Source organism: Astyanax mexicanus, chromosome 2 (genome assembly GCF_023375975.1).
Source record: "Astyanax mexicanus isolate ESR-SI-001 chromosome 2, AstMex3_surface, whole genome shotgun sequence".
NCBI lineage: Eukaryota > Metazoa > Chordata > Actinopteri > Characiformes > Acestrorhamphidae > Astyanax > Astyanax mexicanus.
The window spans coordinates 45,956,484-45,982,574 of NC_064409.1; the positions used below are offsets into that span (position 1 = coordinate 45,956,484).

A 26,091-nucleotide genomic window follows, 5' to 3' on the forward strand; every position below is an offset into this window, starting at 1 on the left:
ATGACCAAAGTAAAAGTGTTTTTTTTATCAAATGTTTATAAAAAAATGTAAGCAGGACTGGTATATTTCATTATTTCAAAGGAATACATTTCAGCTATTAATGGACCAAATATGCTTTAGGATTCAGTGGCTTGTTAAGGGAGTACACAAACCATGTGCTTGAGTTAAAGTAGAGGTAAGTTACCCAGGGTACAATATTACTCCTGTAAAAGCAAAACTCCTCCCTTCAGACCTCCAGTTCAGAACAACTAAAGTACCCCAAAAGTACTGGAACAGTGAGACCAATTCAATAATTCCTGATGTAACAAAAACCCACATGTTCCAATACTTTTGCTCACAGGAAAATCTTAAACAGTGAATCAGATGTAAATACATAGAAATTAAAGCTGGAATGTTGGAATCTTTGGTCTCATATTCATCTTTTAGTGACAACCCCAATGTTTTTTTTAGTCTACAGCAGAAATAAAATAATTGGCCTCAATCTACCAATATTTTGGAGGAGAGTCTATTAGTTACCTTTAAAAGTACACTGACTCAGCACTGGTCATTTTAAATGCTGAAACCCACCTAGCCTACGTTCCACCCATGTGTGTATGTTGGCAAATATAAGTTACATTTAGTGGAGCAAACAGAATATCCGAATGGAAACACTTAATAATAGATATAATACTTAATTACTTTTAATTTTCTTTTTTACTGTCCACCACTATTCTTTAGTAGGCATTGTCAAATCAATTCAGGAATGAAGTCTTTGTGTATTATGCCCCTCTATTTTGAAGATTACGGTAATGATAATATTGCGCCCTCTTGTGGAGTGTTGCGGTAAGTAAGCAGAGCTGTGGCCGCTCTGAGGACACCTGTGGCTGGGCTGGGACAGCAGACACATTCCCCAACTCTAATAAAGGTGAGTTTATACACTTTAAACTGGAAAACGTTTGAATGAGGAAAGATTAAATATGAATGTGTGAATTTCAGCGTTTCAAGTAAAGAGCTACACAGTAAATGTGTGGTGGGTTCTGTGAGACTACTGATCAATAATGCATGGATCCAGCAGGTTAGATACTCTTACCAGGATCTGGCCTGTCTGATAGTTATTACTGGTAAACCGCTGTAGACACGCTGTCCACACTGTTCACAATGCTGCTGCCATGGCTGTATTTTTGGGTTGAAAATAATAGTGTTTTTCATTGTAGTCATTTTGAAACACATTAAGCTGATTCATGATAGAAATAGACATGTTTCTTTTTGTGTTTTACTGTTATTTGCTTTGGCGGATATAAAGTAAACTTACTGAGCTGTTCTGGTTTTACAGGTGTAGACTCGTGTGCTGTATTATTTCATTGTAGCTTGTGTCAGATCCATTATTTGTTTTAATTCCTGTGGGATTTCTGAACTGAAATACATCTGTAGCTTCAGTCAGATTTCATTAAGCTTTCAACTGGACCTTAACTGTCTATAAATGGTCTACTCTAATCTGAAGTAGGTTATGTAGTTTATGTTCAGAACAGAGCTCTGAAGTTGCCTCACTTATCTCTTCTTGTCATTTAAAACTGTGCTAACTGAAGGCCTGTGTGTGTTTAACCTTGAGAGCTGCAGAAGCCCTGCAACATTAAATTACTGGTGCTTTTTAAAAGCTAATATGGTATGGCTGTATGGTAATAGAAGGCTGTGTATGGCTACTCAGTGCAGGGTCATTTATTAAAACATAAATAAATGTTGTCAAAAAACAAAAGTTTTACTGGGGAGGGAAAACTACTTTTAATCTTTCTGTGAATGTAAGGCAAGACTTTTTTATTACTATTTTGGTGCATTTTTTTATTTACATGATATAAAAAAACACGCATATTCAAATAAGGTCAAGAGTGAAAAAAGCAAAAGTAGAAATATAATGTTTTTTTTTCAAGGCAGCAATACACTATTATTTAGATATATTTATTGGTCATTTTAAAGAATAAATGTTGTATTAGATGTTACATACATTTTGTAGGCTATTGTAATTTCTGGTTCTACGAATGATGTTCATTTGTAATTTAAATAGTTTGAGCTAAACATATATTTTTATATAGTACATACAGTGGCTAGGTTCAGAGGCCAACAAAACAACAAAGCTACAGTGTGTTGATGCAGTAATTCATGCAATGGGAGCCCAGACAAATAATTGTGTGCATATACTGAACATACCTTTCATTAGGCCAACATTTCTGTATTAAAAATATATATTTTAATTAGCCTTATATAATATTCTAATTTTAGAGTCAGTCTAGATACTGACTTTGGGATTTCATTAGCTATAAGCCTTAATTCAACATTAAAAGAATTACAGCACCAGTCAAACATTTGGATTCTCGTTCACTGTTTTTATTATTCCTTTTATTTTTCCTACATTGTAAATTAATTTTAAAGTCACCCAGACTTACACCTAAGAAATCATGTAATAAGCAAACATAAAAACTGAAGTATTTAGGTGGCTCTTATCTGGGTGCTGTTAACTTGTGGTTTCTAAGACTCGTAAATTCTGATAAACTTATCCTGTCTAACAGAGGTAATTCTTGGTCTTCCTTTGTCATCATTGTGTTTTTGATGGTCTTTGAGACTACATCTGAGGAAACTTTCAAAGTTCTTAAAAGGTTTCGGATTGACTGACCTGAAGTTTTGTTTTCTTTACTTGAGTAGTTAAGTAGTTCTTGCCCTAATAGGGATTAGAATATTACTCAAATAGGGCGATTCACTGTATACCAACTCTACCTCTTCATAACTTTACAGCTGATGCTCTCAAAAATACATTAAGAAATACAAGTAATTAACTCTTGATGAGTTCAGCACAGCTGTTAACTAAAAGCCATTCCAGATGACTCTACCTCATAAATCTGTCTGAGAACAAGATGTGCAAATCTGTCTTTTAAGCAAGAGCTGCTACTTTGAAGAATTTAAAATATAAAACGCATTCTGGTTTGTTTAACATATTTTTGTTTACTAAATAATTCCATATGTTTCCCTCATAGTTTGGGTGACTTATTTTGGTTGGGTGAATATTAATCTACAATGTGGAACATTTTAAAATAACAAAAAAACACTGAATTTAAGGTGTGTCCTGAGATCCTATGACCCCCAGTGAAAACCCTTTTCTTTCACTTTCTATCAGCTCTCAATTGCTGCTATTAGTGATCTTCAGTGTCTGATGCAAAGCTGTGCAAATGCTTTATTTGCAACTCACTTTTTCTGTATGCAGTCACTCACTGTGACAGTGCACACAAACACACATACTCACCCACACTGCAGCAGACTGATCACATGACCATCTTGTCCTGCTATTCATATCCTGGAGCTTTTGAGAGAGGGTGGGAAAATCAGACACAGCAAATTAGTAGAAGTTTGTGTGGTTTAGGGGAGATGATTGCTGTATTTGTTTTGTAAAGACTGTGTTAATGCTTTATTTGCATCTCACTTTGTTTCGGTACCCACTCCCTGTGAGCACACACCTGTAGCCCTGTCACATGACCACAACATAATGCTCTCCACATCCTGGAGCTTTACGAGAGAGCAAGAATGGTTGAGAAAGTGTGTAAGAGAGAAGGTGTGTATATGTCAGCTGTGGCTTTATTGCTTTTTAGTAACTTGTGATGGGATTACTCTCTCACCTGTTCTCCAGCTGTTCATACCTTTTACCATTTTTTATTATTTTTTATTGACATTGATGTTTTTTTGCAATTTTTTCATCACTTACCAGTTTGTCTGTCATAAAAATACGTTATTGACTCATTACCTTAAACATTTCTACTCACCTCAATATTGCCCATTGTTTTTACTTATCAAGAATAACTCATCTTAATTTAAAAACACTGGTTATATTACTTATTAAAGTGTGTATATTCTTAATAATAAAACTTTTGCACTGTAAATGGTGTAAATGCATTATTATGTTTTTATTATCATACTTTTTTATTATAATTTTATAGGCAGATTAAACATCATGAGTAAATGTTTGTGTGAATGGTTGGACATGTAGTCTTTAAGTCTTAATGCATTTCTGACCAACATATTTTTTCATTCATTATACTACTTTTTTCCTCTTCTTTATCATCACTTTTTTTATTTTCTCTTTTTTTTATTGTATATTTTGTAATCATTTGCTCATCCATCTTTGTCATCATTTAATGACAAATAAACCAACATTAATTAGGGGACTTACACATGCTTATTTGTAAGTTAAAAACCATCTGCTGAATGTAATGTAATGTAAATCACTTCTCCTGTAAAGTTTCATTAAACTGTTCTTCATATTCTTTCTCTAATCAGTAATCATGGAGTGTGTTTTGGGGTAAACTGATATTGTGAGACCCTGTGTGAGCTTTGGGAGTAATGAAGAGTAATGTGTGAGCGTTACTGATCTTACATGCTGATATTTACAAAGGGCAGAGCTCCCTTATGCCTCAGCTCAAACAGCATAGCAAACCACTATTTAATTATGCTGTCTGAATAGTTTATAATTGTCCTCTGTAAAAGCACAAATGTTGAACTTGTTTTATTGCTTAAGGGGTTTCCTCAGAATTCATGTTCTACAGAATTCATATCATTCTGAACATGCCTAATCCTTCTGTTTACTGAGGACCTAGCATGCTGGAGGATAACTGCACTTCTTATCACTTGTATGTGTTTGTTAGCTTGCTATGTGGTGTAGCCAAGATAAAGGAGAACATTTTTTAAAAAGTCATTTTTGAATTCTCTGAGAGCATTCACTTCACAGTGAGATTTTTGGATGTTGTGGAGTTACTACATTCTTCCACAGACTCAGCATATCTGAGTTACATTTCTCTTACCCAGCACTTTGGTCCTGCTTGGAGCAGCATGTTTAACCAGAGGAGGTTAATTTCTAATCAGCACCGAAAACATTTTAAGAAAACAGCTTAAACCATACACAGTATCACTGTGGTAGACTAATGTTTACTATAGGTTGGTTAAGGGGAATATCATATTCTATCAGTTTGGACTGGAAGGTTCTTTAATTAATTTAAATTAATTGAATCACTGATTTAATGTGATTGTTTTCAATGTGTTTAATATAAAAGCTGCATGTAAGGTTAAAGGGGGGCATTTAAAATTCATCAAATAAAAAAAAACTTGTTGTTATGTACGAACTAAAAATCTTAATTGACAATCACACGTATATGAAGAATACTGAGTTTTAATAGATGCAGTTTTTGGTTTTTAAAGTTGATGTCTGTTTTGTGTTTTGTTATTTGCTGTGAATCTTTAAATTACATTTTTACTTGATTATGATTATGTTTGCAGTGTTATGCATGCAATTAATATACAGCACTTTATTTTTTTGGTCGTTTTTTAGTTACATTAAATAATTTATGTCACATTAGTTATTTATTGCAGTATTAATATTTTATAAAAAATCAGAGGCTTCACAAGTTACTGTTATTTACAAAATAGACAAAATGTTATATATTTTATTTTTTTATTCAATACTATATAAAACTTGTATTTTCTTGAATTATAATATTTATTTATGTGTTTTATCATGTCCCCAAAACTACTGCATAAAATATTCTTAAATATAAGTATATTAATTTAGGGAACTATTGCTCACCTCTTAGTTAGAAATAAAATGTGGATTTAAATTTTAATTTATTTTATTAACTCTCTCTCTCTCTCTTTCTTTCTTTCTTATTCTTTCTCTCTCTCTTTCTTTTTTTCAGTAATGTCTGGCTGGTTAAAGGATGGAGAAGTGCTTGAGGGTGAGGGCAGTGGGCAGGCATCTCCATGTACTCCCAGGCTCAGGAGTCCTATGGCAGGTAAAGGTGGAAGACCCTCCCCCAGCAGTGGGATGAACAGAGACCAGCCCCCAAACTCCGCCCCACAAGACCGCATGAGCAAAGCCAAGGAACTTTTTGAGCTGTGTGACAAAGAGGGCAAAGGTTTCATCACCAAAAGAGACATGCAGGTGTGCAGCAGATCTCTAAAATGACTAATTTTACTGATCTAAGGATTATAGGCTCTATGTATACCCCCATTAAAATCTTTTTGAACATATTTAATTTTATGGACATCCCAGCTTAATGTGAACAGAAATTACTTAAGAACACAAGCTGTGAAATGTAATGAACAGAAGTGTAGTTTTTTTGTGAGGAGAAAGTTAGGATCCCAAGTTGAAGCTTATTTGTGCTTGTTGTGTTAAGAACACAAGCTGTGAAATGTAATGAACAGAAGTGTAGTTTTTTTGTGAGGAGAAAGTTAGGATCCCAAGTTGAAGCTTATTTGTGCTTGTTGTGTTTTACTGCGGTAACTGTGTGTGTGTGTGTGTGTGGTTGTGGTTGTCAGCGGTTACAGGGAGAGCTGCCTCTGACTCCGGAGCAGTTGGAGTCCGTGTTTGAGAGTTTGGACAGAGACAGAAATGGCTTCCTCACGCCACTTGAGTTTCACACCGGCCTTGGTTTGTCCTTCTTTTTGATTGTTTGAGTGTGTATGTGTTTGTGTCTGTGTGTGTGTGTGTCTGTGTGTGTGTGTGTGTGTTTGTGTCTGTGTACATGCAGTGTCATAGTTAACACTATTAATAATCTTTTGACTGAACCATCTACCTTTTGGCTATATTTACATCGGGGTTTTCAAATCATTTTGAAGCGGGCACATTTTTGTCATTTAGTCATTTTTATCGTCACCCAGGCAAAACAATGCATTTTAATCAGAACTTTATTTAGATTTTTGCCTGATTTTTATATGCCTTATTGTAACACCAATCAGACATTTTTAAGGATGTGCAACCTAATTGTGAATGGTCAGATCAGATTACACCCTGAATTCTGACTCCTTGCCAGATTCCTAGTCTACATTTCCATGCATACACATCACACAGGGGGCACGAAGGATTACACACATTATTCCTGTTGTTTTTGTAACTGTTCATAGTAAGCTTTTAGTAATTTTAGTAATTTTCACAACAAACAAAAGAACATCACACAACAAGTGGAGTTGTTCTGGTGGGGACTCAATACAAAATGCAAAAATTACGAATGGATTTTCTCTATCACTGCCCCTCTCCGTCTTTCTCTGTTGTCATCTCACCCATCTCTCTCTCTCTCTCTCTCTCTCTCTCTCTCTATTTGTCTCTCTAGGGGAGCTGGTAGGAGTGGAGGACTCTGAGGTAAAAGAGAGGGGAGTGGATCCAGCAGAGATCAGATTCACACAGATTCTTATGGAGCTTGGAGCAGACAAACTTTTTAAAGAGTGAGTGGTACAGAACTCTGCCAATGAACATTTTCTCTGTGGTAACAATCTGATTCAGACAGTTTCTCAAATTAGATGTATCCCTAATATATCCCTAAGTGTAATCCAGCAGTTTAGACATGTGGTGTATGATGTTTGCTTCTTTATTTTTTTTTTAGTACTAAAGCTACACATAATAAAGCTTATACCCTAACTATTTGCATTGTAATCATCAGAGCTCTAACTTTAAATGGACTATAAAATGAACAAAGGTACTGATAAAATCTACAGGATGTGTGCATCTGTTTTTCAACTGTACAACTCACACTTTTCTGTGTTTATAGATAACAGAATATCTTTCTTTCTGAATCCACATAAGCAAGCCAAGCTGTAATTTTATAAAGCTATGTGTGTGTGTCTGTGTTCGCGTGCGTGTGTGCATGTGTGTGTTTGGTGTAGTCAGTGGGAGCTGTGCTCTCTCTGGTGTGATCTGCAGAGGGACAGGCCGGAGTTGTTGAGCATGCTGGAGGAAATTCTTTCTCATGCTGTCGCTCATCTTCAGGATTCACTGAAAGAAAGAGACAGTTTGGAACAGGCACTGCGCAGGTCAGATTGTATTGAATTTACACCTGGGTTTGGTTTGAAATTTTGTACACAACCAGCTTTTCCCAGCTCAAACATTGATCTTTAGTTGATAAAATGTAAGTCAAAGGCACTCTGTTTAGAAAACGTAAATACACATCTTTAATATATCATGGCAAACAATTTAAAATCACATGGGTTTCAGCAATATTGGCCTTCTTCAGGGCATAAAATATGACATTGAGACAGAGCATAAAATGGCACCCTTGAGTATTAGGTGGGTGGAGTCAAATGATTACCAAACCAATTGGAAAAGTCCAGGGAGGTCTATCTAAACCATGTAATTCCTGAAACATAGCAATTTCATTAAAAATGGTGTAGGACATGAATTTTGCACGAATAATCACTAAATAAATGCAGTTCACAAGAATGATGAAAAATCATACTCATCATTTAGTCTGGGAAAGGAAGTGGCATTAATGTAAGAACCCAGAAAGTCTAATGTTGTAGAAGGACCTTAAGTTGGTCACCCCCTCTTGGGGGCTTAGGTATTACTTTATTGACCATGACTTTGAGAGATAAGATGGAAGAGTGTCTCATTTGTTGGTAGCATTTACCAATGTAGTAGCAGCCACACTCACACATTAGTCTGTAGACTATACTAGTTGTATTACAATTTGCAAAGGATTCACAGTATATTGTTTGTTTGAGAAATCATCCACACATATATTGTGGTTTAAGCCATTGTTTTTACACTGGGGCTGTGAGGCGAACTGCCAATTTAGTCTCTGATCAATTTTCACTAAGAATCATAATGAACACTCCCTCCAAGTTCAAAAATACTGAAAATACTAATAAGGTGATGTTGAGAAACTCTGCCCTGAACAGTAATTAAACTCATTAACTGCTTTTGGTGCCACTGTGTCTCTTATCTCCTACTTGAGTGACCTGACCTACTGAATTAAAAGGCCATGCTAATAAAAAACTATGTGTGGTGCTGCAGTGTCGGGTTTGACAGTGCTAACATATTCACTCACTTAAGATTTGTTCTGATTGTTCAGGCGAGAAGAAGACCATGACAGAATGGTGCGCTCCCTTTATGAAGACCTAGAAAGCCAGATCAGAGAAGAGAGAGAGAAACATCAGGCTCTGGTAAGTTTTGATGACAAGGAGGAAAATTGTAAGTTTGTTTAAATCAGGGGTAAGTATCTCCAATTTTGGAGGGTCAGAGTTCAGTACAATCTGATTAAACACACTTTAAAATGTACAAACTGGTACACTCCTGTTGGTGCTATAAGTGTTTTTTTAAGCAGTATCACAGAAGAACCACTTTTAAAAGACACATGTGAAGAACCTTCTAATTGGTAAAGAAACTTTACATCAGGTTTTTCAGGAATGTTTTCTGTTACAAACCTGGTTATTTATGGAATCAAGAGTGGTTCTTCTATGGCAGTGCTTCTCATCCCTGGTCCTGTATGAGCCCTTCTCAACCCTGGTCCTGTCTGACAGCAGAATGTTAGCCAAAATGGTACCTTTTAAGATGTTTTTTCTGAGCTGGATTACTTGCTGACAGTTGTTCACAGTGTTAATAAAACCTGCATTCAATTAGTGGTCATGCAGAGTAATCTTACGTTGCTGATTTCAAATTTTTAAGGGAATGGAGGTCAAATCTTTCACTTCCCTCTGCCTGTTTCTCTGCTGTCTGTTTTTGGGAGTGTTGCCAGTGGCAGGTCAGTATGGAAAAGGTTACAAAGTCATTTCTAAAGCTTTGAGACTGCACTGAACCACAGTGAGAGCTAATGTTCACAAATGGAAAAAACATGGAACAGTGGTAAACCTTACTATGAGTGATGTGCCTACCATGGGAAGGGCATGGACAACTTATCCAGGAGGTCACAAAGAATTTGAATTATCATTTAAAAACTGCTTTATGTATTTACTCAGGTAACCTATGTCTGATAATAAAATATGCTTGTTAATCTGAAATATATGAGTATGACGGGGCAAATATTTTTTCACATCACTGTAGTCTATGACTAGCCTTAATCCCTGCAAACTGCCCCTTAATTGAGTGGGGAAGAACCACTTTTCTATGTCATCCCTCAAAGAACCATTTAAAGCACCTTCCTTTTTAGAGTATACCAGCAATTTTTAAGAAATTGTTGAACTGTGCTGAATTGCAGCCCTGCAGGAATGGGTTGCTACCTAATATGTTAATAAAAGACTAGATGTTAATATTGCTAATAGTGTTTTTATACTGGTTTTCTGATGAAGGGCAGTGTGAAGCAGGGAGACCGAAGAGAGCAGCTGCTGCAGGAGTTAAGAATGCGAGAGCAGGAACTCGAGTTCACGATAACTAAACAGAAGGAGGTAAACACACCATTCCTTCACCTATTTCCAAATCTTTACAAAGTTTTAGCTGCAAATAAACGTGTACTGGTTCTCTGGTTCTCCTGTAGCTGGAGAGTAGGATCGAGGCTCTGAGTCGGGAGCAGATGCTCACGAGGGGGCAGAACCAGAAGCTGCAGCACAGGAACTCTGAGATGCGGGATCAGCTGGAGCAGAGCAGGGAGGAGCTGCAGAGAGCCTGCAGTCAGCTACAGCTACTGCAGGACACGCTTAACCAACAGAACAAGGGCAAGCAGAGGTAAGAATTTCCCAGTCTAGAGACACTCAGACTTTCTACCTGCTTTATCACTTTAAATGGAGAGTACATAGCAAACAAGTATGACCTTATGACCTTCTCCTTGTAATTTTACTCTGTTCATTAATGATCAGAAACCCATAGGACCACCACAGAGCATGTATTATTTCATTGGTGCGGCATCTGCTGTGAGACAGACATGGTGGTGGTGTGTTATTGTTTGTTGTGCTGGTTTGCAATGGATCAGACACAGCAGTTCTGCTGGAGTTTTTAAACACCTCAATGTCACTGCTGGACTGACAAAAAAAAGGGCCACCAATGGTGTCCTGTGGGCAGCTTCCTTTGACCACTGATGAAGGACTAGAGCATGACCAACACAAACTCTGCAGCTCACAAGTATAAAACTCACACAGCAGCACAGGGCACTTGCACAAGCTTTGTCGTAGATGGCGTATTGATTTGAAGCAGAAGCATAAACCAGCCTTAACCCAAAGGAGCCTATGGTGGCGTATGTGGGTGAAATGGGATTAGGCCTAAATCCTAGTTTAGAAAACTGACCTATAGTGATTCAGCATGATATTCCTCACTGTAGGTTTTTCTCACTGTCCTTCTTTCTTTTCTATCTGACCAGGGAAGTACTGAAAGTCTCCAGAAACATGCAGAAGGAGCGAGAGAGCCTGACGAGGCAGCTGGACCTGCTAAGGTAGGACTGTCTGGCTTCATGGCATGACATGTAGCTGTGTGTAGGCGTGTCAGTGCTGTGTCTGCCTACAGGATAAGAGCCATTACAGTTTTTATTACTTTTATCAGTGAGATAAGGTGTCACTGGGTATTGCGCAATGCACACACACACACACACACCATGCAGCTATATGCTTTTAACAGTGCTCAGGATAGAGGAAGCGTGTGAATCACACTATATCCAAATGTTTGTGGATATGCCTTCTAATAAATGCATTTTGCTACTTTAAGTTCCATCCTTTGCTGACATAGATGTGCAATTTCACAAACACAACTTGTTTGTGAAACAGACAAGGCAGTACTATGTAGAAAAGTACTGCCAGTAGAATAGAAGCAGGTTAACATTAGCCTATTGGCACCAGGCTTGATGCAGGGTGTGGGCTAAGTCAAAGTATTGGGCTGTGGAGCAGTGGAACATTTATTTTTTTAATGTAATCATCAACTTCCACTATCTAGCACACATTATTCATTCATTGTTTCTGAATTCAATAAAATCAAGTAAAAACCTTCCCCGAACAATAGAATAAATGGGCAGGTGTCCCAATACTTTGTCCGTATAGTGTGCATTGACTGTTACTTAAGAGGTTAATGTTAGTGCTAAATTACTTTCTCTGGTAATCTGTGAATGAGGTAACGGCACCATATAAAAAAGGGAGTTTCTTTGCTGGACTCGCCCATGTATACACTGAGATGCCAGTGTCTGCACATACTGGTCATCTTATCAGGAACACCTATCATGCAGGTACACTTTGTGGATTTATATTTACAGACTACAGCCTATTGTCAGTTTATTACCCCCTCTAACCCAGTTTCTAAACATTAAAGGATATATAACTGTATCTGTTCAGCAGTGGTCTTGTGATAATCTCGTTCCACTGATCGAGAGATTTATGAGAGGGGTCTGAATAGTAGAACTGTGCAATAGTAGATGGGCTACAGTCAGTAATTGTAAATTACAAGTGTGACTGCACTGGTTATTTACAAACAAATAACAGCACAACAGCACAATCCACTTAATTACTCAGTTGGTCAGTCTTAAAACAGTTGATGACATGCTTTTGCTGGGCTGGAATTTAAACCTACAGCCACACCAGATGTTTTTTTCGGAGAACACAATTTAACGAATATCCAATGAGTGGCTGGTTCATACCTCCCCTGCTGGCACTTAACACTATTAGATGTTATCCTGACATAACATTTTGTCATTTGACGTCATGACAAACATTCAACCTAAAATTAACGTCTATTGGCGTTGGTGGCCAGCTGGGTCCTGTGGTAATGAATGGACCATGGGGCACAGACCACTAAATAAGAGCTGAGACCAGGCCCAAAAAATCCAGCCATCCCTACCAAAGCCTGTGCAGGTTCTGTTTGAGCCGACCCAGCTCGCCCCTGCCCGCCCTATAAATTAAGCCCGATTTAAACCCCACATTTATTTACATTACATTACATGGCATTTAGCAGACACTTTTATTCAAAGTGACCTACAAATAACGTGAAAAATCCAAAGCACAATATTTTGGGCAGGGCCTAAATAATGCTAAAAGGTAATAGGAGGATAGAGAAGAAAAGGAAAAAGAGCAGGAATTTAAGTTGGAAGTAGTTAGTTTGTTAGAGGTGTTAGGAAAGTAAGTGCTCTTTAAAGAGTTCCACCATTGGGGAACGAGGTATGAGAACAGTCTGGATTGCTTTGTTAAATGTTAGACAAAGCTAGGTGATGTTCACTTACCCTACATACGCTAAGTGCGTGTGCAAACTGTGCAGGTCAGGCCTGCGTGATTATAACATTCTAACATCTAACTTTTTTTTTCAATCAAAGATTGTATTAAATTTACATTTTAAAAGCATAGGTCTGCATCACAGACCATTTTCTTTAGCCTTCTTTAGCCCCTGAGGACTGTGGTAGGAAATCTCAGCCCGTCCCAGCCTATGTTCGGGTTTGGCATTAGGCTCTGGCAAAGAATTTTTAACTCTAAATTGTAACAACACTGCCAGTACGGATAGCGGTACATACGTTTCTTGATTGTGTTTTTGTATAGTGTTGTAAAATTGTGTAGTGTTATAAAATGTTACTTTCATCAACAGCTCCATGATGTACTGTGTAGGATCGCTGTGTTTTTGTTTCATGCACAACAGATATTTACATACAATAAAAAGGAAAGATGTCTTACAGGAAATAGTTCTCTGATAAGTATGATCAAATATGGGGTTTCTTATTGGTAAAAAAAAGTCATCAAAATTATGAGGTCATTAGGGACAGTGCCAGTGCATGAACAGATGAGTTATGAACAATAACCAGTGCAGATGGACCGGCGCTACATTGTGCACACCATGCAGTGTCTGCATCTACAGTTGGTATAAACCAGCATGAGGTGTTTGCTCTGTAATTGGAAGATTATAGCACTGGTCAGAGAAGCAGCCAAGAGGGCACTCTGGAGGATCTGCAGAAATCCACAGCTTAGGTTGGAGAATCTGTCCACAGGAGAATTATAAGTCATGCACTCCACAAATCTGGCCTTCATGGAAGTGTGGGATAAGAAGTGCTGTTCGCAGTTGTCCACAAGCCATGTAGGAACACAGCAAACATGTAGAAGAAGGTGCTTTGGTCAGATGAGACCGAAGTTTTTGGCCTAAATGCAAAGCGCTATATGTCACAAAAGTAGCACTGCTCATCACCCTGAACACACCATCCTGAAAACATGGTGGTGGCAGCATCATGCTGTGGAGAAGCTTTTCTTCAGCAGGGACAGAGAAGCTGGTCAGAGTTGATGGGGAAAATGGATGTGGCTAAATAAAGGGCAATCCTGGAAAAAAAAAACTGTTAGAGGCTGCAAAAGACCAGAGACTGGAAAAGATATTCACCTGTTAGCAAGACAATGATCCTAAACATACAGCCAGAGCTACTGTGAAATGGTTTAGATCAAAGAATACTCATGTTTTAGAATGACTTACTCAAAGTCCTGACCTAAATCCTATTAAGCTTCTGTGGCAAGATATGAAAATTGCTGTTCATAGATGCTTTCCATCCAACCTGGCTGAGCTGAAGCTATTTTGCAAAAGAGAATGGGGCAAAAAGTTGCAAAGCTGGTAGAGACATTTAAGTTTGTGGTTGTAAGATGACTAAATGTAAAAAAAAAAAAACTCAAGGGTTATGAATACTTTTGTAAGCCACTGTATATGTTGGGCAGTTTTGTTATATTATAGACCAAATCTCTGTTACAGTATGACTTTTCCCATATGTTTATCTCCTTTTATTCTCTTCCTCAGAGACATGAACAAGCGTCTGCGGGATGAGAAGGACGCCCACCAGGATCAGAAGAGGGTTAGTCACAGACAATCCTTCAATCCTTATCTCCTCCCTTACTCCCAATGCAGCTGCGGGCAAGCCAACCCACCCTGGGTATATCCCTTTTACCCGTACTGAGCCGGACTCTGCGCTGGTGCAGATGAGGTTGCTCCTAGTCGCTGGTGTAATGCTGTGGGCAGCGCTGTGCATGTCGGTCCTGGGTCAGCAGAAACCCTGTGAATCTTCACCTGCTTTCACAGTCTTTGCATGTGGCTGTGACTTTGAGCTCCTGTTAAAATAATGGTTGTCCTGGACGGTTGTATATTCTTTATTTATTGTATATCAAGAACACAAAGTGTGTGGATTTGATATGGTATGCCCAGTTCTTGTTACCTAAGAATGTAAATGCTCTGGTGTGTCTGTTAAAAGTCTTACTAAACTGTTGATTTGGCTTCATGGCCTTTCATCTATTTGAAAGCTAAAAGACATTACACTATCTAAAGACAGATGGTACAGGGCCTTGAGCTAAATCAATGAACAACTATGAGAATATGAACACATAACTGATGTGAAGTCAAGGACATGTGATGGTGGTAAGACAGTGTGGGACACACTGAAGATCAGCTTAGAACTGTGAGTATAATAGCTTTACTGTTTTGTATGAATAGATAAGAGGAAAACACTTTCGTTATTGTATCTGTTACAGAAAACTCAACTGTGTTTTTTTCACCCTGAATTTTACACTTAATGTCATCATTAGCAGAAGTTTGCACTTAATATTAAAAAGGGAGTTATATAGTAAAACAAAAAACAAAGAACTTTGATTTAAAGCTAGAATTAAGGATCATTATATCAAAAACTTTGGGTTGGTGATACTTATTTTAATTTGAGCATTTTTATTACCATCACAACCCATGCCACCCATGAGAAAACACCCACCAAGTGCTTGCCTGGGGATAGACATATTATGATCGCTTGTTTCTACATTAATTATCCATTCGTTTCCTGCTCCACTGATCGTATCCGACACTTTAGTTCCACGATAACAAACTTTAGTCCATGTGTTTCTCTAAATATTTTATTATCCTCCTTTTATCTTGTTCTCTAAAAGAGAAATCTGGTATGAAATGGACATGGGGTGTAGTGAAACATATTAACAAGTAGGAACTTTTGTCGAATAGCCCACCTCTTCACCACTTTTAGCCGATGCTCCCACCTTCCCACAAACCTGCTCTTTGCTCATGCCTGGCGAATGTAACCCTCCTAGATGACCCGACCTTGGCACCTCAGCCCCCAATTACCTTACCAAACTTATCCATCACTATCCAGATACTGTACCTCCAGCTCCATTATTCTCTCCATTATGCTTCTTCCCTTAATCTGCTTTTTTTATTCACCACAGAAACAGAATAATCAGCGTGCTGAAATTAGATTCACAAGCACCTCAGACACAGAGAAGTCCAGTGGTTCAGCTCAAGATCGCACAAGATCTCTTGTCAGCCCACAAACTTCTGGCTTGTATATAAGTTTTTGGGTCCTCAGCTTCTTACCCATAACTGATAAGCTGCTTTGAACTCCAGCCCAAAGTCTGAGTTCGCGCCCTCTCTCCCCCCTATCTATTCTTATACCTGGGGTGTGGAGTGATCATAGCAAAGTGGAGTTATGGCCATTTTTGGGAGATTGATCAATGCTTTTAACTCCTCCCACTCAGGCTATTTAAACCCTCCTAACATCACCTGCATAGCAAACATCTTCACACCCTCCACCTCCCATCCTTCATCTTTTCTTCCTTTCATCCCATCACTTTAACCTCTCTTTTCCTATACCTGAAGCTATGGAGTAATCATAGCAAAGTCAGTGTCCCTGCAGTGCTGTGAATGACCCACCACCCAAATAAACCTGTTCTGTGTGGTCCTGTGGGGTCCTGAATATTAAAGAACAAGATGAAAAAAGGATAATAAAGTATGCAAAAAAAAGGAGGGACTACAGTCTGAACTACAAAATGCTTCTATATGCTAGAAGCTGATACACACTGATTATAAAAACAAGGATATTTGTTTAATTTTAATATCCTGATATGGTTGTGTATTTTATTGCTGTTACACAGAACCCAGCAATCTCTTTTGTTAAACTTTACAGTAGAACAAAAAAACTTCCAAAAATAGAAGTGAAAGGATGTTAAAAAAAATTCAGTTGTTCCATTCATTATTAAAATTCTCTGAATTGTAAACAGTAACTGCTAGTTTTAAATGATGTCAAGAAGATGGCAGAAATGGAAATAAAAGGTTTTTGTGTGACAGCAAAATGCTCATTCATTCCAATACATTCCAATCATAGTTAGTGCTGTTTCTGAAGTGCTTTTCAATTAAAGAATTCTCAGCAGACCAACACTGTTACCTGCCTCATAACAGGACAAATCTATTTATCCTTTTATCTATTTTATATCTGTCTGTCCATTATGTGACTGTACTATTATTTGGTACACATTTATAATGTGAGCTTAATTTATTAATTTATGTTTAGATTGTTTGTGTGTGTACCTCCTTTGTGTGTGTTTTGTTAGATTGTTTTGCATAAATCTAAAGATCATACTCTTAAAGAACAATATTTTCATGAAAAGGTTTGTATATCTGAAGCAATTCAGGTTATGAACAAATGGGTGTTTTCCAGCACCACCACCATGCACAATAAAAGTCTTTATTAAAGGTACACTTCCCTATCCGTGTCCTTATTGCACAAGATCCCAGTGCATGCTCTCAATGATGTACACACACAGATACCTCTGAGACCAAACATGAGAACCTTCATAAGTCCTGGTTTTATGTGTATATAGTTACAAACCCCAAAAACAGAAAACGTTGGTACAGCAAATAAAAAACATGCTTTGTTTCTTACATTTACTTTGACTTATATTTCATCATATTGCATAAAGCCATACTGTCTGTAATTTGGTGCTGGCAATGCAAAAAAAAATATTTAATTTGAAACAGATTATGTCAACAGATGATTATAATCATTATTTGGAACAAAATATTTCACTACGCAACTGCAGTGTATAATATGGTTAAGCAATTCAAGAAATTAGGAGTAATTTATGTGTGTAAGGAGCAACAGTGCAAACATAAACTGAACACCCAAAAAGGACCATCCTCTCACCAGGGTCTGTCATGGAGTGCGGTTGTGCTAATGTAGAAAGTACATTGCGATCACTGAGCAACTTCTGCTGCCTTTAAGACAAAATCAGTAACAGGGATGTCCATGTATTTTTCATCAAGACAATGCAAAACCACATGCTGCACACATTACAAAGGCATGGCTGTGAAGGAAGAGGGAACAGGTACTGCAAAGGCCTGCCTGCAGACCTTACCTGACCCTAGCAGAGAATGTGTCTTAAGCCAAAATACCACCTGAATTCACTTTACATTACATATACAGTGTTGTCCTTAATGCTACATCTTTACAACAAGTTTATAAAGTAGTAAAACCTCTTTTATGGAATGTGTTGCATTCTTGAAATGCAGGAATGGATGTATATTTACAAATTAAATAAAGGCAAATGTGAAAATATCTTCATACTGTCATACTGTAACTCAGTGCATTTGTTTTTATTTGCATTTACATACTGCCCTGTATTTTTTCTCTGATTTAGGATTGTATTTTAAATGTACTGAATAATTGAATGAATGACTCAAGACACAAATCTGTGTTTTATATTTCATGGACTGTTTTATAGACGCCTAATATGAAGAGACCTTTAGAGAAGAAAGGATCAATAATTGGGGATTATATCCTGACCAAGAAGCCTGTCGACAGGTGCGTCACTCAAATTCACAAGTTGTCGTAAGAAATTATAGATAAACTGCTAAAAAAAAGTTTAATCAATAATAGTAACAAGCTATTATTATTATTATTATTATTAGTAGTATTACAATGTTTGATCAGAACAGCTGCTTTTTACAGTGTGTGAATATTTTAATATGAATGGACTTAAATAGATGTTCTAAAATAAATTTAAAACCTTTTTACATTAAAACTAAGAAAGGTTTTGGCCATTACGAAGATACTGCAGTACCATATTCTTTAAATGATCAAACTGTAAATGGATAAGTAGTCAGAAAACTTTATCATAATTTTAAAGGTTGCCTGACTTATATATGATCACAGTGCAGTATACTTTATACATATAAAACCAATAAAAAGTGTTTTACTTTTACTTTTACATTTACTGCTACATTTATTTGTACCTGGTCTGATGAGTATGTTTATGGGTACTGAAGAATTGGTGTGTTTTCTCATTAAAGTTTTAAGCAGTTCAGTTTTGCCAATCAGCTGAAGAAAGGCTCCCCTGACGTGGTCCCTGATGCAGAGTCATCAATACTATCAGAGAACAACCAGAGATCTGTCACACTGCCGGACAGTGAAAAGGTATTTCTATAATAGGAATGCACGATAATATTGGAGTTATATCGGCAGCACCACTGCCTCTAACAAAAGAGGACTAACTATAAATTGTTGTCCTGAGGCAACAAATAAAAACACTGTTTTAATAAGTAAATAAAATTATTTGTAATTAAATAGCTAAACATGCTATTCTTTTTACATATTGTCACATAATCATTTGTATTGATGGCTATTTCAATGTAGACAATTAGAATATAGATTAGTTTACCAATTGGTGGTACTGAATCCCATGTGGATCTGACTCCTAAAAGGACTGTTCCACATTTAAATGTATACTCCATAATTGTATTGGATGAAGACATGCCCTTTGACATTATGTTTAAAATTTTAAGTGATGGTGTAGTAACCAAAAAATTGGTTTGTCACCTGAGGGCAACACCATGCCATAAAAGATTAAGTAAGACCAAGAGAGAAGGAGAGAAAGAGAGGCAAGACAGCTTGTTACGCTGATGTGGACATGCAAATATAGAACTCAAGAAATTTGCCTGTTGAAAATTTCAAAGATCCAACTGGCCTGAATGAAACCTTGAAGCACCCAGTCATTCTTCTTTTACATAATATCTTCTGATTGCTCAGTTACAGTCACTGGAATTTTAAATATCACATATCAGATGCAAAAATCTGTAGTATAAGCAACTATAAGCAAAACTAGTGCATAAGCAAATTTTTAACATTTTCTCTGTTTCACTGACTCTGGCTCTCCCTTTTTCAGGCTGGCCCTCAGCGTGTGTTTAAGGTGGTGTTTTTAGGCAGTTCAGGAGTGGGCAAGAGCTCCTTCATCCATCACTATTGCACGGGGCATTTCCCCAACAAAATGAGCGCTACTGTAGGTAAGCCACAAATCTACAATTCTGATGGCAGCCGACTCCAATTTCTATCTCACTGCATAAAAGGGGTGCTTAACCCAAGTAGGATAGCTTAAAATTGGTCACAGGTGTACAGCATTGAACAACACCAAAGATAATTTGCATTTGATTGACAGGTATGGACTTCCAGGTAAGGAGTTTGAAGCTTGGCTCCACCCATGTTGCTCTGCAACTCTGGGACACAGCAGGACAGGAGAGGTAAGAGAAATTCTCAAACCCACTACTGTATGTACCAAGTGGTATTAGACCAGGGGTGCTCATTCCTACCACCCCTCTAATTTACCTTACATACACAGTGGCAAAGATGTCACAAACATGAATTCAAACAGCTTTGTCATCTTTTTAAACACTGCCATTAAGTGAGGTAAATCAAGGGTATCCAGTCCTGAGGATCTACCACTTCATACTGTTTACCTCCAACCCTAATGTAACAAATGATCCAGATAGTTATGTCCTTTAAATGCTTCTGAACATTAGTTTCAGTTTTATGTGTTTATGTGTGTTGTGCTGGTTTAAGTGTATCGAATACTGCTGCTGGACTAAGAATAGTGGTCCTCTGGGGTCCTGACCATTGAAGAACAGGGTGAATGGAGGATAATCAAGTATGCATAAAAACAGAAAGACTACAGTCTATGATTATAGAATTACTAGTGTATTGTCACATACACATGTTACAAATTTTATATACATAAAAGGTAATTTGAAATACTACACAGTAGAGAGTAGACAAAATTGTTGCCATAAATTATATAAAATAAGACTTTAAACAGATACCGCAAAAAGTGCAATGCTGAAAAAGGTATCAGGTGTGGAAAATGTGTAAAAATCCCTTTTTAAAGATACAGACTGCAGTATCAAAGTTCTGTAGACCTAATTCTTACATTAAATCATAAACACAATAGTACTATAACAGTACAAATTTATCCTCCCACTGTTTCAGATTCCACAGCATCACCCAGCAATACTACCGCAAAGCTGATGGAATCCTTGCCATGTATGATGTTACTCAGGCATGCTCATTCACGGCAGTACGGGCTTGGTTGGACCAGATTCAGGTAAGGCCCATTTGAGATGCAAATAAGGCATTTTCAGAAGGTTTTGCCTTTCCATGGATGACATTACAAATTTCACTGAGGATGATCTATTATTGTTTATTATGAGTGCAAGTCTATTTTTCTGGCAGAAAAACATGTCTGAGGAAGCCTGTCTGATGCTGTTAGGCAATAAGACGGACATTGAGGAAGGAGGAGGGAGACAGGTGACCATCAGGCAAGGCCAGAAACTGGCTGAGGTAAAAACAAAACAAAAAAAAGTAAAGTAAAATTATTTTCATCTACTGATTTTCCTTCCATTTAAATGATTATGTACATTTGTGCCTCTTTTCAGGAGTACCAGTCAGAATTCTTTGAATGTAGTGCAAAGAGTGGTCATAACATCCAGAGGGCCATGACACAGCTTGCTAGGTAAGACTGTTGGGTAGAACACAGGTCATAAAGTCTGGGTCCCCTAATCCAACACAATTTTGTGATTTTTCTGCCATAACAGACCAACTCAAAGTCTGGGAATAACTACTAAGTTAGGGTTGTACTTCCAAAGAGAAATCGCCAAACTGTGCTGGACGGAAGCCCACAAAGACCAGAACTCCTGTGTATATGATTTAATATTAAGATACAATTCTGTGCAAAAGTCAGAGAGCACCTCTGTTTATTTAATTTCAAGTCAAAAGAGGAACAGCCTATTTATATTTTAGAGAAAGAAAAAAGAGAACATTACACAAAAGTCTAATCATCTGCATGTTAAAGTATTTTTTGAGCCAGCTATTAAGGTTAGTACAGCTTCCATTCCTTTTGATAGGGAACTCACTTTCAGTTTCAGTCTGAAGAACTGCAATTTTACATTTTATCCTAACCCTAGTCTCAACAAAATCTCAAACACATTTAGTAACGTTAAGATCTGGGGTGATTTAGTGTATTGTTCTGAGTAAAGCAGCAGCTTCAGCTATTCAGACGATCTTCCTTTTTATTAGCTCCACATCATTTTATATTTACAAAGTCATTTTCTCAAAATTGAATGATATATTTTTCCAGAGACATTACTAATGCGGAGACCACCCAGACTACAATATGAATTGGATTTCTGGTAACATTAATCATGGTACCTGTTCAACCAAAAGAGGCAATCAGATTGCTAACTGTGTCAAGAGCAGGAGGAGGGTCATTATCCTCCCCTCAACGTGGAGAACAAGCCCAAAAATCTGATTCAGTTTAAGAATTCTCCCCATTCAAACAGATAAGTGGTTGGTCTTGCTTGAGTGGAAATAACTGCATTGCAAAGATTGCACTGGAGTGTCGACTTTTGTATTTCTCATTGAGTTAATTTTTAAACATCAAGAGTGGAGCTTTTATTCATTTCATTTATATCTTTTAACCATTACAAAAACAAAGTTTGGACAATTTTATCAATTCTTTTCTTTTTTCTTTGATCTATTTAATCTCCTTGAAAAAAATCGCTTGGAAATTCTGTACTTTTACTTAATCACTGCTTAGTGCTGAATCAAATAAATAAAAGGGTTGTCTCTGTCTTTTGCGCAGTATTATTTGTTTTGTAAAAGTGATATTTTAGGGAAAGTTCATTCAAACAATGATGTTTAGAGAATAGAATCTTTACAAAGTGTAAACGTACTCAAAACACTCCCACTGTACTGTTCCCCTGTAGACTGATGGCGGCACAGCAGGATAGACAATGCGAGACTTCTCTTCAGCTTCTCGACAACTCCAGCAACAGAGGGCAGTGTTGCAAATAGTTAGAGAAGCAGCACCGTTTGAGGAAGTAAAATGCAGTCAGCTGGTCATGGAACTGATGACATAGGCCTACTGCATGCCAGGAAGGGCTCAGAGCACTAATGGAACACGAGGGAATTCTCCCAGACTACATGAAACAGCTCAGAGTGAGGTGTATGCCAGTGTTAAACACAAATGTCTATAATATGCAGTAGAGATCAAATATTAACTTGCTCTTTATTAATAATTACAGACTGGGGTCCTTCTGTTTTTCTGAATACTTTATTATCCTCCTTTCATCCTGTTATTTAATGCTCAGGACCCCACAGGCCCATCGCAGTGCAGGTATTATATTGTATTTGGGTGTTGGGCCATTCTCAACACTGTATTGACACTGACAGCTATTGTGTTAGTGTGTGTTGTGCTGGCATGAATGGATCAGACACAGCAGTGCTGCTGGAGTTTGTGAACACCTCAGTGTAACTGCTGGACTAGGAATATTCCACCAACCAGAAATATCCTATGATGACCAACATGACCAACTGGGCAGCAAGAGATGAGTTTCTTATGAGTTTACATATACCTGTTGGACCAGCTAGGTAAAATGGTCTAATGAAGAGGACACAGTGTTAAAAAACTCCAGCAGCACCGCTGTGTCTGATCCACTTATACCAGAAACAACACACACTAACACACCACCATCATGTCAGTGACACTGCAGTGCAAATAAAGATCCACCACCCAAATAATAATGACCACTGAACAACAGGGTGAATGGAGGATAAAAGTATGCAGAGAAACTGATGGACTAGAGTGATTTTTGATATAGGCATTGAACAATGAGACTACTGAACAGAATAGACCAGTCAGATTTTTCTTTTTTAAAACATGACACTAACACATGACAAGAGTTAAAGAATGGAAGGCAGGAATCTGGCACATTCCCAGGCAAATGAACCACAACTACTGGCTGCAGAGAAAATGTAAACTAATGGACAGTGGTGGGAAATAATGCAGTAATCTACTTTGTCACTGCCTGTACATGCAAAGTTTGTTTACTGGACAATTATTGCAGTGTTTGAAGTATTGAATACTTGATGTGTACAAAATAATAGAAGCTTTATGTTAAATATTTATTCACTTTGACCTTTAAATTGGGTTATTTGTAGGTTTACCTTTACTGGAGCTGATCTGTTGCTTTATAATTTACCTGTCCATCTGTGAAGCTAAACCACCTCAGGACCACTGTTGTAGGGTACTGACACCAACCTGATATGTCAGCAGTGTCATGAAAGTTTGTTGTGTCATTTTTTTAGTGATGAAAAAATATCTTAAGTCTCTTTAACAGTCAGAAAATGGTACAGCAATCCCTTGTCTGCTACAGAAGTGAAATGTGGAAAACAGTAAAAAGAAATGCACTAATATGTATGTTATGTGCCTTTGCAAAAGCACCCTTTGCACCTTGTCATATACGTATTTTTTTTTCAGTGATATTTATAATGTACAGTTTTTGTATAGACGTATGAGTGCTGGGTTTACAATATACATTATACAGAATTTTCTTTTAGTGCTTTTACAATTGCTGTTTACATTAATATATACACCAGGGTGATAATAAAAATATAAATGGAAATATTGGTCGCAACTGCAGTGATATTAGCATAGGTCTGTATGCACAGTAGAATTTCCAGTGTTGAATAAACGGTAGAAAAATTGCTTTCACACCACATACAGCCATAGGTTGAGCACTGAGTTGCATGTTCGATATCTGGCTTCGATAAGCTGCCACTGTTGGGCCCCAAAACGAGGCTGTGTGCCACAGCAATGGGTATGTGTGTTCATTAGTGTGTATGTATGTGTTCGCTGCACAGATAAGTTAATAATGGGTGCAACATTTCATCTAAATGTCTAAAACAAGTATGGTCAAGCTGATTGTCTTCTCTTGTCTACTCAAATGGAATCCAGGCAGCTTGATGTCAATTGTCCTCCAATCCAGGGACTTCTGACAGAACAGCAGAAGAAACTTCATTGACACTAGTTTGGCTTTACGGGCCCAGCCCGGGCTGGAATTCTGGGGTTTACAAACCTACAGAAAGGAATTCCCAGGTCAGCTAATTCAGAAAGCATCTGGAATTCCAGCATCCAAAGGTTCAGAAACAGCAGGAATTCTAAGGTCAACAGGCCCAGAAAGCATCTGGGAATCCTGGGTTTCAGAGGTTCAAAAGGCATCTGGAAATTCTGAGGTAAACAGGTTCTAAAACATCTGGCATTTAAGGGTCCACAGGCCTAGAAACATATGGGAATTCTGGTGTTCACAGGCCCAGAAATCATTTGGAATTTTCTGGGTACATAGGTCCAGAAAGCATCTGTAATTCTAGTGTCTACCAGCCTGCTTCCTAAACATGCATTAAGCAAAAACTAGTAAAAACTCTAGACTAGATGTTAAAATGAGAGAATTGCTGGGAGAGCGCAAGGTTTAGGTGGAGACTCTGCTCTTTTCAGGATGACACACAAGAGGAGTAGACTGGAAAAACATACTGATTATATATTTTTTTCATTTTCTTGAAGCTGTTGTGGAACTTTTAATAAAGTCCCTTCATGTAATGTAGGAACAAGGCTATTGGAAACAGTGGTATTTGTGACAACAGCATGGCGCAACAATTATGAAGATGCATATCCAGGTTTTATTTGTGGTTGCAGCACTGCCAGTCAAGAGGATACAGGGCTGGGGTGGGCACCTGAAGAAAGAATAAATGGAATTTATTTTGATAACTGTGGTATGGGGGGTATTTTGGTATGGGGGGTATTTTGATTGGTAAATTGAGTCAGTCTGTTTACTGAAGTGCAGTTAAAGTCGTTCAAGGTTTTGAGATTATAGGTCTATCTGTTAAATTATTATATTGATGTATATTTTAATACGACTGCAAGGAGTGTACAGACTACTTTCTTGTTATCTTTTAACATATCCTTAAATATTATATATTATATTATTATCTTTTAACATATCCAAAATATAGTTGAATTACATATTGTGAGTTGAGCAGCTTTACTGGGAAGAAATAAAAATGACTGCCAATGTTATATTACGTTGTTAATATTGCATATTAATATTAATAATATGCATTAAAAATAAGGTGATTGATATATTTACATAGGTTTAATGTAAATATGTTTCTCTGAAGAGTCTCTCTCTCTCCCCCCTCTATTCATGTATACAGATTTGGAAAAAAAATAAAATGATAAACACTAAAAAAATACGAGTTACTTTGATTTTACCAAATCGAAAAAGAGGAAGATGGATGATAAAAAGCCATCAAACCAAGCTGAGCTGCTTGAATTGGAATTGCACAAGGAGTAACATAAAGTTTTCCAAAAGCAGTGTGTAAGACTGGCGGAGGTTTTCCAAAAGCAGTGTGTAAGACTGGCGGAGGAGAACATAAACTGTGATTAGAGAATAGGGTTATTCCACCAAATATTGATTTCTGAACTCTTAAAACTTTATGAATATGAACTTGTTTTCTT

At 37.4% G+C, this 26,091-nt stretch overlaps 1 protein-coding gene across 1 annotated transcript; it reads left to right on the forward strand.

Moving 5' to 3' along the window:
* The first annotated feature begins 756 nt into the window (after positions 1-756).
* Positions 757-24,120, forward strand: cracr2b (calcium release activated channel regulator 2B). The gene is made up of 18 exons (XM_049474363.1): positions 757-904; positions 5,706-5,950; positions 6,328-6,439; positions 7,119-7,230; positions 7,669-7,815; positions 8,853-8,943; positions 10,066-10,161; positions 10,251-10,438; positions 11,067-11,138; positions 14,444-14,498; positions 18,196-18,275; positions 18,764-18,887; positions 19,636-19,753; positions 19,906-19,987; positions 20,730-20,844; positions 20,973-21,080; positions 21,176-21,252; positions 22,505-24,120. The coding sequence occupies exons 2-18, from the start codon at positions 5,708-5,710 to the stop codon at positions 22,590-22,592; spliced, it is 1,908 nt and encodes a 635-aa protein (XP_049330320.1). The 5' UTR covers positions 757-904; positions 5,706-5,707; the 3' UTR covers positions 22,593-24,120.
* The last annotated feature ends 1,971 nt before the right edge of the window (positions 24,121-26,091 follow it).

Excerpts from the sequence above, each read along its gene's own strand:
- cracr2b (XM_049474363.1), top strand. The coding sequence starts at position 5,708 with ATGTCTGGCTGGTTAAAGGATGGAGAAGTGCTTGAGGGTGAGGGCAGT. Across the intron at positions 18,276-18,763 it reads ACCAAGAAGCCTGTCGACAG|TTTTAAGCAGTTCAGTTTTG; the intron begins GTGCGTCACTCA and ends TTCTCATTAAAG. Across the intron at positions 19,988-20,729 it reads GACACAGCAGGACAGGAGAG|ATTCCACAGCATCACCCAGC; the intron begins GTAAGAGAAATT and ends CCACTGTTTCAG.